The 15,577-nt window shown below is 49.2% G+C and overlaps 1 protein-coding gene across 2 annotated transcripts in view; it reads right to left on the bottom strand.

Moving 5' to 3' along the window:
* The window catches only part of PROSER3 (proline and serine rich 3), a 103,786-nt gene that overhangs the window by 76,336 nt on the left and 11,873 nt on the right, over positions 1 to 15,577 (bottom strand). For both annotated transcript variants that reach the window (XM_029576165.1, XM_029576163.1), the window contains exons 2-3: positions 7,819 to 7,946; positions 1,876 to 1,984 (exon numbers count right to left, since the gene is read on the bottom strand). In XM_029576165.1, the coding sequence (XP_029432025.1) occupies positions 1,876 to 1,984; positions 7,819 to 7,829 (120 nt within the window). In that variant the 5' untranslated portion in view covers positions 7,830 to 7,946. The remainder of the gene's footprint in view (positions 1 to 1,875; positions 1,985 to 7,818; positions 7,947 to 15,577) is intronic.

The raw sequence follows: 15,577 nt of genomic DNA, 5'->3' as shown, positions 1-15,577 counted from the left end.
TATGACCTTGTTAAGATTGTTGGTAGGATCCAGAGGGGGGGTAGGGCAGAGGGAGATGCGGTATCAGGTGGTGGGTGGTTGGAGTTACTGAGAGGAGAGGGGGGTTAGATAGGGGTCTTGGGGCAAGGGTAGTGCTGATATTGCTGTGGGTGAATAAAGCAATATGGGGATGTGAATGAGGAAACTATTAGATGCTGAGGGTTGTCATTGGTGGGGTTATTGCAGATCAGTGTTGTGTGCTGTATGTCTAGAGTTGAGGGGGATCAGGAGGTGAAGGTGGCAAGCTGGGGGCAACACAAAGGGGCGCACTAAGGGGCAGGCCCCTTAGGTCGCGCTCCTTGAGGCGCGTGATGCCTGCGGTTGCGGCCTTACTTAAGTATGGCGGTAGGTTGCTGGGATGACGTCACTTGGGAGGCGGACCGAACATGCTGGGCAGTGCGGCCTGGTCTTGTGCAGCTCAGAGGTCGGCCAAGGGCAGCAGTGAGGCCGGCAGCGTGCTCCGGACCCCGATGGGTCTGCGCTGGATATGCGGAGTGGAGGCGATGCGGCTCAGGCGATAGGGCTGGCGAAGAGGTGGTCTTGCGGTCGCGGCCTTACTTAAGTATGGAGGTAGGTCGCTGGGATGACGTCGCTTGGGAGGCGGTCCAAACTTGCGGGGCAGTGAGGCCTGGTCTTGTGCAGCTCAGATCGGCCGAGGGCAGCAGTGAGGCCGGCGGCATGCCCATCTGGCTACATGCTAGGAAATGTTTATTTAAGGCCCCTCTGCTTATTGCTAGATAGACAAGGAATCAAATTCAGAATATACGCTGATATCCAGCCGTTTTTTACTCAAAGGGGGATCCAACATCTATTCTTCCTTTAATAGTACAAAGTGTTCAACTGATTAACAGCTGGATGAAACAATCAATTAATTCTGAATATAGGGAAGTCTGAAGTCATCTGTTTTACATGGGAGGCTGGGTATTTGAGCAGCCTCTCCATTCCAGGCACAAGTTTATCGTTTAAGGATTCAGTATGAAATCTGGGATTTATTTTTATTCTAGGCTTACTTTTAAAAATCATATTCAACAAGTATTGAGGTCTGATTACTTTAAACTTCAACTATTGAAACATCTTAAATATATTGTTGCCATGGATGATTTTTGTACATTGGTTCAGGCTTTTGTCCGGACCATTGTTGACTTTGTAACTCCCTATTTATGGGATTGCCAAGCACCACTATTAGGGCAATTCGAGTTCTTCAAAATTCTGCAGCCCGATTAACTTTAGGATGGTAACACTGGGAACATATTTCTACTGGTTGGCAGAAATTACATTGGCTCAGAGTTAAATATCATATTGAATTTAAAATTCTATTACTGATTTTTAAGGTGTTACGGTTGAATGGGCCTCAAAATTTGTCAAATATGTTGAACCACTATATTCCTAGTTGTTCTTTACGGTCCCATGATAAAAGTCTTCTGGTAATTCCAACAGTTAAAGTGGTAAGATTATAGGAGACAAGCTCAAGAGCCTCTTCTGTAGTAGGACCAAAATTATGGAACTCACTGCCCAATATATGTGCAATCAATGATGTAAGTAGTTTTTGAAAGCAGCTGAAAGCTCATTTATTTAGGCAGGCTTATCATTCATAGGTGGATGTAGTATAACAGGATAATAAGGAAAATGCAGTCACTGATGGATGAACCTTTTAAAAAAAAATAAAATTAAGTGACATTCTCTTTTGAAGCACCAAAAGACTAACTTCCTTTGATGCCTTCCAAAGCAAGAGTTATCGCAATGGCTCCCAGGTGACTGTTAGTATCTCAGTTCAGTTTTGAAAAACAGTGGCGCAGTTCAAGAGTTAGCTCTTTCTCTCTCTCCTATTTCTCTTACCGTTTGCTTCTGCTCAGATGTCAGCTGTTGAGCCTCTGAAGGATGATAGTGGGCTCTAGTCTTACTTGGCTCTGGGAAAGGATCTCCTTGGTTAGAGAACACAGCTGTACTGCAAAGACAAAAAGAGGGAGATTCACCAGTTATTAACAGCAATATGTAGTCAAGCATTCAACTGATATCACATGCCCAACAGCAAAATTCTGTAGCCCTGGACTATTTATTTATTTTTTAAATTTGTAGCTTGCTGATCCACAATTCTCAGCAGGAAACCACCAACATATATAATCATTAACATAACATATTATGGAGAACAAATCAAAACTACAACTGCACAGAATTATGGACAATCAACTGCCCAGAAACACATACAATATTTTCTCCATTCCCAGAAGCAAAAGAAAGGGAGGTGGCCTACTATTCCTAGCACACAAAAAACTTAAATTCTCTTCCCACTCCCTTAACTTACCACCTCCTATCGAGACCAACCTATTCAAATCAAAACATCTCCAAATACTCCTCCTATATGCCCCACCTGGTTGCCTACACATAACCTTTCCCCCCTGATTGAATCCATCACAACCCACATAAACTTACAAGAGCCAGCCATCATACTAGGAGACTTCAATCTCCATATCGACACCCACCCTCCCTCCCCCACAAGCGAACTACTCCTTTCCACCATGTCTGCCATTGGATTCACCCAAATCATCAACACGCCCACTCAAAAATCGGGCCATACCCTGGACTTAATATTCATAAACAACAAAATATCTGCAACTGGACCACCCTCTACAACCCCCACCCCATGGTCCGACCACAGCCTCATCCAAGCCAAGCTTCAACTCCAATCCAACCCAATACAAACAAACAACCGAATCATCGAATTCACCAAACCATGCTCCAGTGAAGACATCGCCGAAGTGCTACCTGAGGCACTAAAAACAATCAACTTAAATGATGCCAACTCAGCCACAAACTCCTGGATAACCATCAACACAGACATAGCCAATACATTATGTCCCACGATAAGGAAGGAAATCAAGCAATCTACAAAGCAAAGAGCTCCATGGTACACCCCAGAACTGAAAACCTCAAAGCGAACACTGAGACAAACTGAAAAACAATGGAGACGAACCCCCACCTCAAACCTGAAAGACAAATTCAGAACACTACTACATAACTATACAACAGACCTCAACACAGCAAAGCGCAATTTCTACACATCAAGAATTCATGATTACCAATATAACCCGAGGACCCTCTTCGCCTATGTCAAAGACCTAACCAACCCCATCCAAAATGACAATAAGCCAAACTCCAGCAACATCTCAAGTGAAAAACTAGCACAATTCTTCAAGGACAAAGTTAACAACATCATCGCCAAAATTCCCCAAAACTACAACGACCCAGTTGACATCCCCCCTCCCATCCACACATGGTCACAATTCACACCCGTTGCTTCCACAGAAATCGAACCTATCATCAGAAAAACCAACCCTGCATCACACCCTTTAGACCCCATCCCCATCAAAACCCTAAAACTCATCAGAGAGATTATTGTCAAACCAATAACCTACATCATCAACTTATCCCTAGAACAAGGAATCTTCCCAGAAAAACTCAAAAACGCCATCATCAAACCAATCATCAAAAAACCTCAACTCGACAAATCCGACCCAGCAAATTACAGACCAGTCTCCAACCTCCCATTCCTAGCAAAAATCATCGAAAAAACAGTCAACAATCAACTCACAGAACACCTTGAAACCTATAATGTTCTACAGCCCGCACAACATGGTTTCAGAAAATTCTTCAGCACTGAAACCCTCCTCCTCTCTCTCACTGATACCATCCTTAGAGGACGCGACAAAGGCAAATCTTTCCTCCTGATACTTCTTGATATATCCGCCGCCTTTGACACCATCAATCACAGAACTCTCCTCACCAGACTTAAAGAAATTGGTCTCCAAGACACCACAATCAAATGGTTCAACTCCTACCTCTCAAACAGATCCTACATCGTCAAGACAAACTCATCTGAATCCTCTCAAGTGCCCCTCACTCATGGAGTCCCTCAAGGTTCTTCCCTATCCTCAACCCTATTTAACATTTACCTCATCCCACTATGCAAATACCTTTCAGAGGCAAACCTCACCTACTTCATCTATGCAGACGACATACAAATATTACTCCCCATAAACAAGTCCATTCAACTAACCATGGAAAAATGGAACAAACTCAGCTCAAATCTATCCCACTTGCTATCTCAATTATCTCTATGCCTCAACCAAGCCAAAACAGAAATCATTCACATCCACGATGACCGACCCTCTCTTCCACTCAAGTGCACCCCCTCCGACCACCCAGGAAGCTCAACCAACCCGGGAGTGCCCCAAATCTCACCCACGCCGTCCACAAGAAACCTAGGCGTAACAATCGACAGCCATCTCAACTTTAAACGACACATCTCCAATACAATCAAGGATGGATTCTTCAAACTCCAGACACTAAAAAAACTCAAACCCCTTCTCCAAGAGCACGATTTCCGAACAGTCCTTCAATCAATTATCTTCGCAAAACTTGATTACTGCAACTCCCTCCTCCTTGGCCTACCAGAAATTCACATCAAACCCCTCCAAGTGCTACAGAACGCTGCCGCCAGAATCATCACTAACAACAAAAAATCCTCACACATCACCCCACTCTCAAAGAACTCCACTGGCTACCCATTACCCAAAGAATCCAGTATAAAACCCTCACCCTCATGCACAAAAAAATAAACAACAACAACATGAACTGGCTAAACAACGGAATACAACCTTACCCTACTCAAAGAACTCTCAGGATCTCTAATGAAGTAGGGTAAATGTTAAATCTGACTTTAATGGTGTAAGAAATAATTTCTGTTTACCAAGCTTCAATGTTTAAATGTCAAGAATATTATCTTGATATGTAAAATTTAAAAAAGTATAATAAAAAATAAATTAAAAAAAACTACAACTGCACTAACTTTACTACTGTATAAATAAAAATGTAAACATAAAGACAAGACATGTTCAAAAGTTACAGCAGATTCAAAATAGAACAAACAAAATTAGAAAATGCTAAAGTAAAAAAATTGGTTTTAAGAACCTTTCTAAAGCAAAATAGACCATGCTCATCTCTGATCTGCTCAGATAGGTTGTTCCAGAGATTTGGGCCAGCTATACAAATTATCAATTCTCTAGATTCCTGTAAATGGGCATGTTTAAGAGGTGGTACTTCCAATACGGCCTCAAATATTTTCCAGATCCGTATGTATGCCAGGGACGTTGAAAACTTCAGAGGGCAGAGTAATGTGGCAACCACAGTCGCCAAATATCCACGCTTCATCAGGTGAGACCTCTTATGGGCCAGACCGTAAGAGAATCGAGTTGGATCTTCATGAAGAATCGGACCTTGCTGGAGAAGATCCCTGTGTGAGGGGAGGCAAAGGGGACTCTCCATGAGGAGCCTCCGCATGTCTGCATATCACGGGGCCTGGGCCAATCCGGGGCCACCAGAAGGACGAGTCCCCTGTGGTGCTCGATCTTGCAGATGATCTTGCCAAGTAGGGCCACGGGGGAGGGGAGGGAGAAGGCGTACAGTAAGTCCTCCTCTGGCCAGGTCTGGGCGAAGGCGTCGATCCCTTGGGAGCGCTGATCTCTTTTGCAACTGAAGAATCAGGGAACCTTCGCATTGTGAGATGAAGCCAGTAGGTCGAAGGATGGGAGGCCCCAGTGATCCACTTGGTGTTGGAAGGCTCTGATCGACAGCGTCCATTCCCACGGATCCAGGCTTTCCCTGCTGAGAAAGTCTGCTTGACGTTGTCTATTCCCGCGATATGGGAGGCAGATATCCCTTGCAGGTTTGACTTCGCCCATTCCATAAGGTGGTCTATCTCCAGAGACACTTGGTGGCTCTTGGTTCCTCTCTGGCGGTTGATGTAACCAACCGTTGTTGTGTTATCAGACGTCACTCGGATTGCTCGCCCCTGGAGCCTGTGGCTGAACTGCAAGCATGTTAATCTGACCACTCGCACTTCCAGGCGGTTTATGTTCCCGTTCGCCTCTTCCTCGGTCCAGTGCCCCTGGGTTGTCAGTTCCTGACAATGAGCTCCCCACCCTCGGAGTGTCTCGTCCATCATGAGGACGATCCAGCTTAGTGGGGAGAGGCTTACACCCTTGCTTAGGTGAACTTTCTGTAGCCACCACTGGAGCCGAGAGCATACTTCATTCGGTAGGTGGAGGCGAATTGCGACAGTGGGTTCCAGCGTGAAAGTAGGGAGTGTTAGAGAGGCCACATATGTGCCCTCGCTCATGGTACTACTTCCATGGTTGATGTCATGAGATCAAGGACCTGGAGATAGTCCCACACCTTGGGGGTGCATTGTGTTCGTCAACCAACGTACTTGGTCCTCATTTTCCTTCTCCTCGAGGAAGTGAGGAAGACCTTGTCCTGCTTGGTGTTGAATCGGGACCCCCCCCCCCAGGTACTCTAATGACTGGGAGAGTTTGAGGCTGCTCTTGTCCATGTTCACGACCCAACTGAGTTCCTGTAGGTGCGAGCTGACCCTGTTGGTCATGTGCAGGCTCTCTTCCAACGAAATCCAGTTGGAAGTTTGTTAGTGTAGAAGCATGTGCGCAGGTGCAGTGCTTGGCAGGATCCTCCAAGTGGCCACAGTTACATTGCATAGGTATTAGGGGTGGCACAGCAATATTATGTGCCAACGTCCTATCTTCTTTTCAAACTGAGCTCTCAGATACTCCGGTGTCTGACATGGCTGTAGATTGCTTTGGGGAAATTATATCATCTGCCACATGTCCAATATGCTCTCCTCACACCATTTCACACTCATCAACCCATCATCAGAAATAGATGAACCAAAATACCTTCCTCGTACAATATCACAGCTGCCACCACCACTATTTTTGAAAAGGTACTTGAGGTGGATTCTAGCTCAAGGGTAGCGCTTGAAATTGAATATGCAGACTTAGAACCACAAATTGGAGGATGTTCTGATGATCAATCTGGATTGGAATGTGAAGATAAGTCTCCATCAAGCCCAGGAATGTCAGGAAGACTCCTTTCTGCACTACCATAACCACATGTTGGCCATATGAAAGGCCAGAAAGCTACCAAAAAAATAAATCCCCAGAGTCCTTGTGGGCAATAATGAAAAACTCTGACTGTCAGGGGCAGCAGGAAATGATTTGTTCAAGGCCAGGGGATCTTGAAGTGGAGACATAGGAACTCCTACCAAAAAAAGAGCGAGAGATTTCTGAGCACCTGAAGATCATACCTGCCTGAATCTCCAAAAGTCCAAAATGTATTGCTAAACTAAGAGGAAATAACATTTCCAGATCAGTGCTCCAGGAACCCCAGAACTGGTGAGCAACTCTCTACATTGGGATCCTGCCAGGTACTTGTGACCTGGATTGGCCACCATTGAACAGAGGATACTGGACCAAATGGACGCTTGGTCTAACCCAAAATGGCAAATGTTCTCATCTTAAAGTCCTCTCCAAGACTAAACTCCCCTTAAAGGAAAGCTATGTTAAATTGTATGTAGAGATGAAACTGCTGACCAATCACAATCACCTCCTGGCTGCAACCGCTAGGGCAAAGAGGGGGCAGCAGCCATGAACCAGGGAATGTTCCCCATGGTTCCTATATGTATGCATAGAATCACACAATGGCTCCCATGCTGGAAGCCATACACCTAGCTACAATACAAACTGAACCAAGATCCATACCTCTGTACAAAACTGCCACTAGCTGTAACCTGAAATGCCACACTAGCAGCCACATATTCTGCTTCAGAAAGTAGGCAGTCTGCCATTATGTGCATCCTCTATAGAAAGGTAGTTCTTTCGGGAAGGAACACATAAGTGTGTTCACTTCTCTGGAAATAGAAGCCCATACCTGGAATTCATGCCTGCTCAGTAGGCTGGTATGTCCTGATCTCAAGCCGATCTCTCTCTCTTCTTGTTTTCAGTGGGAGCCAGAATCTGCATCTCCGGTTTCCATATCAGAGGACATTACAATAGTAACTATTTTAGAAGCAAAAGATGGTATTAAGTTCCATCGTCATCAAGAAAAAAAAAAAGAGAGAGAGGATTGCACATTCAAATATCCAGCCAACACATCTGACCCTTTGTGCCAAAAAGAAAATTACTTCTTACCTGCTAATTTTCGTTCCTGTAGTACTAGGATCAGTCCAGATGGTGGGTTATGTCCCCCGTCCAGCAGATGGAGTCAGAGTAAAGTTTTGAGGGTGCTGGTATATAAGCTGGTGCACCCTCCTAGATCCTCAGTATCGAGAATATCAAAGCCAAGCCAGAGGATTGGACAGAGCAAGGATGATGGATCAAGCATAAGTGCAACCAAAAGGCTTAAACTGCGAACAAATTTATGCAACGTGCAATGAGAACTGTCGAACAGAACAACACACAAAAGACAACTACCCCCGAAGGGGAAGAGCAGAGAACAGAAGGACAGGAGATAATAGTCGAGCAGGTTCACACCGGGTGGGCGTCTGGACTGATCCTAGTACTACAGGAACGAAAATTAGCAGGTAAGAAGTAATTTTCTTTTCCCTGTACGTACCGGATCAGTCCAGACGGTGGGATGTACCAAAGCTTCCCTAAACCGGGTGGGTCCCTGAGAACCCTGCTCGAAGTACCCTGTCCCCAAACGAACCAGCCTCCGCTGCCGGTACATGGAGTCTGTAGTGTCTGGAAAAAGTGTGGAGAGACTTCCAAGTCGCCGCCCGGCAGATTTCTTGTATGGAGATGAGTTGAGACTGCATGGGAAGTGGCCTGGGCCCGCAAAGAATGCGCCTTGATGCCCGCCGGAGGATCCTTCCCGGAACCAATGTAAGCAGCAGCCACCGTCTCCTTGAGCCAGCGCGCGATGGTAGTCTTTGACGCCTGTTGGCCCTTTCTAGCACCAGACCAAAGGACAAAGAGATGATCGGATATTCGAAATGCATTCGTCACCTCCAAATAGCGAAGAATCGCTTGTTTAACATCCAGGCACCGAAGCGCCACAGGGGCGTCCCCTGGGAAGGCTGGAAGTTCCACCACCTGGTTCATGTGAAACGAGGAGACCACCTTAGGCAAGAACGAGGGAACCGTTCGCAGAGAAACCCCGGAGTCCGTGAACCGCAGGAAGGGCTCCCTGCACAACAGCGCCTGTAGCTCTGAGATACGCCTTGCCGAGGCTATTGCAACCAGGAAAATCGTCTTTAGGGTGACGTCCTTGATGGAAGCCTGACGCAAAGGCTCGAAGGGGAGCCCTCCCAGAGCACGTAGCACCAAGTTGAGATTCCAGGAGGAGCAGAGAGGACGCACCGGCGGCCGCAAGTGCTTGACTCCCCTGAGGAACCGGGATATGTCCGGATGGGATGACGGATCCGGCCTGCCTGAGGCGCGAGCCAAGGACGCGAGGGCTGACATCTGCACTCGGAGCGAATTGTAGGAAAAACCCTTTTCCAGCCAGTCCTGCAAAAACGCCAGGATGTGATGTCGGGAAGCCGCGGTCGCGAGGGCACCCCGCGCCGAGCACCAAACCTCAAAGACCTTCCAAACCCGCACATAGGCGACCGATGTTGAAGCCTTACGCGCCTTGAGGAGTGTGTCCACCACGGGAATAGCGTAGCCTTTGTTCAGGAGCCCCCTCCTCTCAAAAGCCACGCCGCAAGACAGAAGGGTTCCGCCTGCTCCAAAAATACTGGGCCCTGATGAAGAAGACGTAGAAGGTGCGCAAGTCGAAGTGGACCGCCCACCGACACGCCGAGCAGATCCGCGAACCATGGACGCCGCCGCCATTCCGGAGCCACCAAGATGACCTGACCGTAGTGCCGCTCCACCCTCCGTATCACCTTTCCCACCAGTGGCCAGGGGGGAAAGACATAAAGTAGAATCTGAGTGGGCCAGGGGAGAGCCAGAGCATCGACGCCTTCCGCGCCGCGCTCCCTTCTGCGGCTGAAGAAGCGAGGAGCTTTTGCGTTGGCGGCGGACGCCATGAGATCCATCGCCGGCGTTCCCCACCAGCGGGAGATGAGCGACATCGCCTCGTCGGAGAGAGACCACTCCCCCGGATCCAACACCTGATGTCTCAGAAAGTCTGCTTGAATGTTGTCCACCCCGGCAATGTGGGACGCCGCCAGTTGATCCAGGAAACGCTCCGCCCACGCCATCAGACGCGCGGCCTCCCACGCGACCAGGCGGCTCTTGGTGCCTCCTTGCCGGTTGATGTACGCCACCGTCGTCGCATTGTCTGATAGAACTCGAACCGCTCGACCCCTGATCAGAGGCAGGAACTGCACGAGGGCCAGACGAACCGCCCTGGTCTTCAGGCGGTTGATTGACCAGGTCGACTGATCCCTTGTCCACCGGCCCTGAGCCGAGCTCCTGAGACACACTGCTCCCCAACCGGACAGACTGTCTAATTTTGGGACTCATAGCTTAGGGCACAAGAACACTGCAATTCAGCAAGAGGTTTTAAAATTTAGTTTATTTTGGCTTTTTTAAAAAAGAGGCAACGACAAGTGTTCTTGTGAGATGCAATCTGCCCTCTATCTGTAATAAGTAGCATCTCCCTGAATCTCTGCCATGCTCTGACTTATATAATCAAAATACAACATTCTCGAAGCTTCCAGAAAAGTGTAACCGCCCACAAACACATGATACCGTTGTCATGACAATCTATCCTGTATAGGAAATGCTTGTGAGGACCTCCCTCAACTAAGAATTCTTCTAACCCTGTTTCTCCTCCCACTGTAAACAAGTTCCTGTATCATGCTGGCTTTTGATGCAAGTATTCTCTTCTTGTCTTCTGTTGTTCTTCTTTGTTTATTGTAAACACCTCACAGTCTGGGTCTTGAATAGAGCTTGGCACCAGGATTCATTCAAAACTGTCACCTCACAAGATCTCCTTTTCACATTGGTTTCTGTTGCATCTGCAAGATAAACGCTTGCATCCTGGTTTTCCTGCAGAACAAGTATCCCTGCATTGTGAAGTAAATGTGGCCATTAAAATAGGCCTCTCTCCTTTTGTTGCCAGCAAATCTGTCTCAGAGATTTTCTGCAAGTCATGATTCAGAAAAGCACCCAAAGGTCATTCACCTCTTGCCAAGCTACCGTAGAGCAGAGGTGTCTGGGTAATCGTGGTTGTCTTAATCAGACATATTCTTCAAGACTGGCATCGGTAGTGACCACTACCCAGTCCGGCGTTTCCAGGGAGCAGCCTTGAGCTAGGTTCCTGGGATCCAGCCACCACCTCAAGCTGGACCTGGCGGCCGGAGGAAGCGGGAGAATCGCCTGGTAGTCCTGAGAGACTGGTTTCCACCTCGAGAGCAAGGACATTTGTAGAGGCCACAGGTGTGCAAAGGCCCAGGGCACCAAGCTGATCGCGGACGCCATGGAACCCAGGACTTGGAGATAATCCCACGCCGTGTGTGCCTGAAGAGAAGCAAACCGGATGATTTGATCCCGCAGAGATTGAGCCTTGTCCGGACGCAGGAAGACCTTGCCCAGAGCCGTGTCAAAACGCGCTCCCAGGAAATCCAACTGTTGAGCTGGCCGCAGGTTGCTTTTGCTGAAGTTCACCACCCAGCCAAGGGACTGAAGGAAGGACACCACCCTGTCGACCGCCGCCCGTCCCTGCGACAGAGACTTCGCCCGAATAAGCCAGTCGTCCAAGTAAGGGTGAACCAAAATGCCCTCCTTCCGGAGCGCGGCCGCTACCACCACCATAATCTTGGTGAAGGTTCTGGGCGCGGTCGCCAGACCGAAGGGCAGAGCCTGGAACTGAAAATGTTGTCCCAAGATTTTGAAGCGAAGGAATCTGTTATGGGCCGGGTGGATCGGAATATGCAGATAAGCTTCCGTGAGGTCGAGGGAAGCCAAGAACTCCCCTTGATGCACCGCCGCAATAACAGAGCGGAGTGTTTCCATGCAAAACTTGGAGACCCGGAGCACCTTGTTGATTTCCTTGAGGTCCAGTATGGGACGAAAGGATCCGTCCTTTTTGGGAACCACGAAGTAAATCGAATAATGCCCCGAGCCCACCTCTCCTAAGGGGACGGGCGAAATGGCTCCCAGGGTCAGCAGCCTGTCCAGCGTGTGTTGCACCCCCAGGCGCTTGAGACTTGACCCGCAGGGAGAGAAAATGAAGCGGTCCCTGGGCGCCCGAACAAAGTCCAACGCGTAACCGTCTCTTAGGATGTCTAGGACCCATTGGTCCGTGGTGATGTTGGTCCATTCCTCGCGAAACAAAGCGATGCGACCTCCAATCCGGGGCAGCGAGGAGTGGACTGGCCTGGCATCATTGTGAAGGCTTGCCTGAGGCTCCCTGTGCCGAGGAGTCCCTGGCAGGTCTGCGGCCCCAAAAGGGCCGCGTCCACGTTTGCGACCTGGTGGAAGGTGTCCTAGGTCCCTGTGGCCTGGAGCCTCGGTAACGCCTCTGGGCGCGGTAGCGATTCCTGGGAGTTCCAGAGGACGACCGAAAACCACGCTGCCGGTCCTCAGGCAACCTGTGGACCGAATTTTCCCCCAGGGTCTTGATGATCTGATCGAGGTCTTCTCCAAAGAGAAACCTGCCCTTGAAGGGCAGAGCTCCCAGACTCGCCTTGGAGGAGGCGTCCGCCGCCCAGTTCCTGAGCCACAGGAGGCGCCTGGAAGAAACAGCCGAGGCCATGGTCCTTGCCAGGACCCTCAGCAGGTCGTGCAAGGTATCTGCCCCGTAAGCAATGACCGCCTCCAGACGGTCTGCCTGGGCTGCCTCCTCGGGCGGTAACTGTTGAGAGGTGAGGAGCTGTTGAACCCATCTAAGCCCGGCTCTCTGAGTCAGAGAACCACAGATAGCCGCCCGGACCCCCAGCGCCGAGACTTCGAAGATCTTCTTGAGGGCGACCTCCAGCTTTCTATCCTGTATATCTCGCAGCGTGGTGCCCCCTGTGACCGGGATGGTAGTTCTCTTCGTGACGGCGGACACCGCTGAATCAACCTTGGGGACCTTAAGAAGGTCCAGGAAGTCCCCCGGAAGAGGATAGAGCTTATCCATCGCCCTGCCGACCCGAAGGGACGCCTCCGGGTTATCCCACTCTCTCACCAGAAGATGGAGAAAAGAATCGTGAATGGGAAAGGTCTTCGCTATGGGGCGCAGGCCTGCCAAGACAGGGTCACCCTTGGAGGTAGCGGAGGCCACGAAAGGAGCCGGGGGTCCCGGTGGTTCAATGGGAGGGTCGAGGTCCAGTTCCTTGAGAACGTGAGGGATGAGATCCGCCAATTCCTCTTTGCGAAAGATGCGAAGGACCCGCGGATCATCGCATTCCAGGCGCGCTGTTACGCCCGAATCGTCATCCACTTGTGCCAAAGGGTCGCCCCCCGGATCCGGCGAGGGCGACGGGCCACCTAAGAAAAGCGGTATACTCAGGGGCCCCCTGGCGCCGCCCCCTACGGTCCCCGGTACCGATGTCGTAGCGCCCGAGGGCCTGGGGACCTTGGCGGGGGGAGGAGAGAGAACTGCCCCCCCCTGAGGACTCAGGCTCTGTAAATAAGCCTGGTGCATAAGTACCACGAAGTCCGCCGAAAAACTGAGCGGCCCCGCCGAGGGCGGGGGCATGGGGTCCCTGGAGGGTCCGGCCGAGGAAGGCAGAGGCCCCGAATCCGAGATCGGGGGCGCGGACGGCAAAAAATCATCAGACGGCTCCTCCGTGTCTGAGCCCACGCTGCCTTCTAACTCTAAGATGGCCGCCGCTCCCACCAAGGACGGGGGCGGGGCTACCCCTCAAGGCCCGCGGCGCTCCGAGCGCGGCGGCGAAGTTGTCGGTGGGACGGCGCCCGCTTCCCCCCCGGGAGGGCACCGACCACATGGACCGTCCCTCGAGGCGCCGTGACCCGGACCGCCGCAGGACGGACAGCGAGCGCGTTGCATCGCGCGAGGCCCGAGTCAGACGCAGCACCTCGAGCACGCAGCAGCTGATGATCGCGGCGCGGGAGGAGCGGGCTCGCCGTGCCCTCAAACCACCACCCAAACACCCTCAACTCCAGGGGCAGCAGGGGAATGGGACCTCCTTGCCGCCTGCGGCCCCGGGGAATGAAATGTCGCAGGGCCGCGGGGGAGGTGAGTCGCCACGAAAGAAAGGAGGAAAGAGGCTGGCCCCACCAGCATCCACCTCAGGCTGCGCCGAACCTGTGCTGAAAGAAAAGAAACACAAGCCCCAAACAACAAGCTTCCCCCAGCTTACCCCTGAAGAATACAAGGAGCGCGAGAGACAAACAAAGCAGGTAAGAGACAGTCCTGATGGCAGGATGAGCAGAGGGGCCAAGGGAACCGGTTTCCCTCTGGCAGGAACAAAGTTTCCTTCTTTTTTCTTTTTTTTAACTAACTTGATCCATCAAACGAAAGAGAGAGAAAATAAGTATATGTATAGCGGAAAACCACTAAATAGGGGGAACCATGAGATCCCCTCCTCACATCTGCTGGAGTCAGAGAGATACTGAGGATCTAGGAGGGTGCACCAGCTTATATACCAGCAACCTCAAAACTTTACTCTGACTTCATCTGCTGGACGGGGGACATAACCCACCGTCTGGACTGATCCGGTACGTACAGGGAACTTATTTTATCTTTGGGCATTCAAATATATTAATGGACAATGCTGTCATAACTCATATGATGTTTTTCAATCCATGTCATAATCATTGAAGAACCTCAATAATAAAACCTCAATCAATCCACCAACTACATAATCAAAATACACAGTGGATGAATAAGTGGCAAAGAAAAAGAATGCCTATAGAACTAGAGCCACAAAATTCTGTCAAAACAAGGGAGACAGACATTCATAAACTGGAGTTAAACTATCTTTTAGGATGAAATTATCCCTCCATACAAACATTGCTAATATCTTTAATCATAGCTCAGTCACCATATACTGTATCTCAAACTAAAAAAGTCCAAAACTTTTGCAAATTTATTTTTAGTCACCATCACACAAAACTGTACTACTTATAATAATGTCCCTTGTTTTTGTGTGCAAAGAGTGTAATATCCCAATTTTATAACCAAAAGATGTAGAATCATCACTTATCCTTCCAGCTCTGTTTCGACAAGGTCTCCCCTGCTTGGGGGCTTTTCTAATAATTTATTTAAAATCTTTTCTATACCGTTGCTAAGTTAAATACCGTCGCAACGGTTTACATGTAGGCACATATTTAATGTAGGTAAAAGTGTACTGTAGTACATTCTAAGAGGTGCCATCAAAGGTTCTGTTACAATATATCATTAGACGTAGTCATTTAGTGAAGTAGTTCATGACCAGTTGTACCAAAGGTACTTACACGGGTAGTTTTATCACACATAGTATTATAGTTGTGTTTTATTGTGGTGTGGAGTTCATAGACTAATCTACTGTACAGTCCTAATGACTGTGTGTCGGTGCCTCTGTCTTTTCCTGAATAATTTCTCTCTATTCTCTCGTCTCTTTGTAAAATGCTTGTTTAAAAAGCCATGTTTTTAAACTTTTCTTAAATGTCTTGAGATCACTTTGTAGCCTGATCTCTGGGGGCATTGTGTTCCAGATTATGGGTCCTGCTAGTGATAGGGCTCTCTCTCTCACTTGGGTCAGTCTTGCTGTTTTAACTGAAGGGATGGTTAGGAGGGCTTTATTTGC

The sequence above is a fragment of the Rhinatrema bivittatum genome, chromosome 14 (assembly GCF_901001135.1).
Source record: "Rhinatrema bivittatum chromosome 14, aRhiBiv1.1, whole genome shotgun sequence".
Lineage (NCBI taxonomy): Eukaryota > Metazoa > Chordata > Amphibia > Gymnophiona > Rhinatrematidae > Rhinatrema > Rhinatrema bivittatum.
Note: the sequence above shows the minus strand (reverse complement) of the source record. Positions and strands in the feature narration are given on the sequence as shown.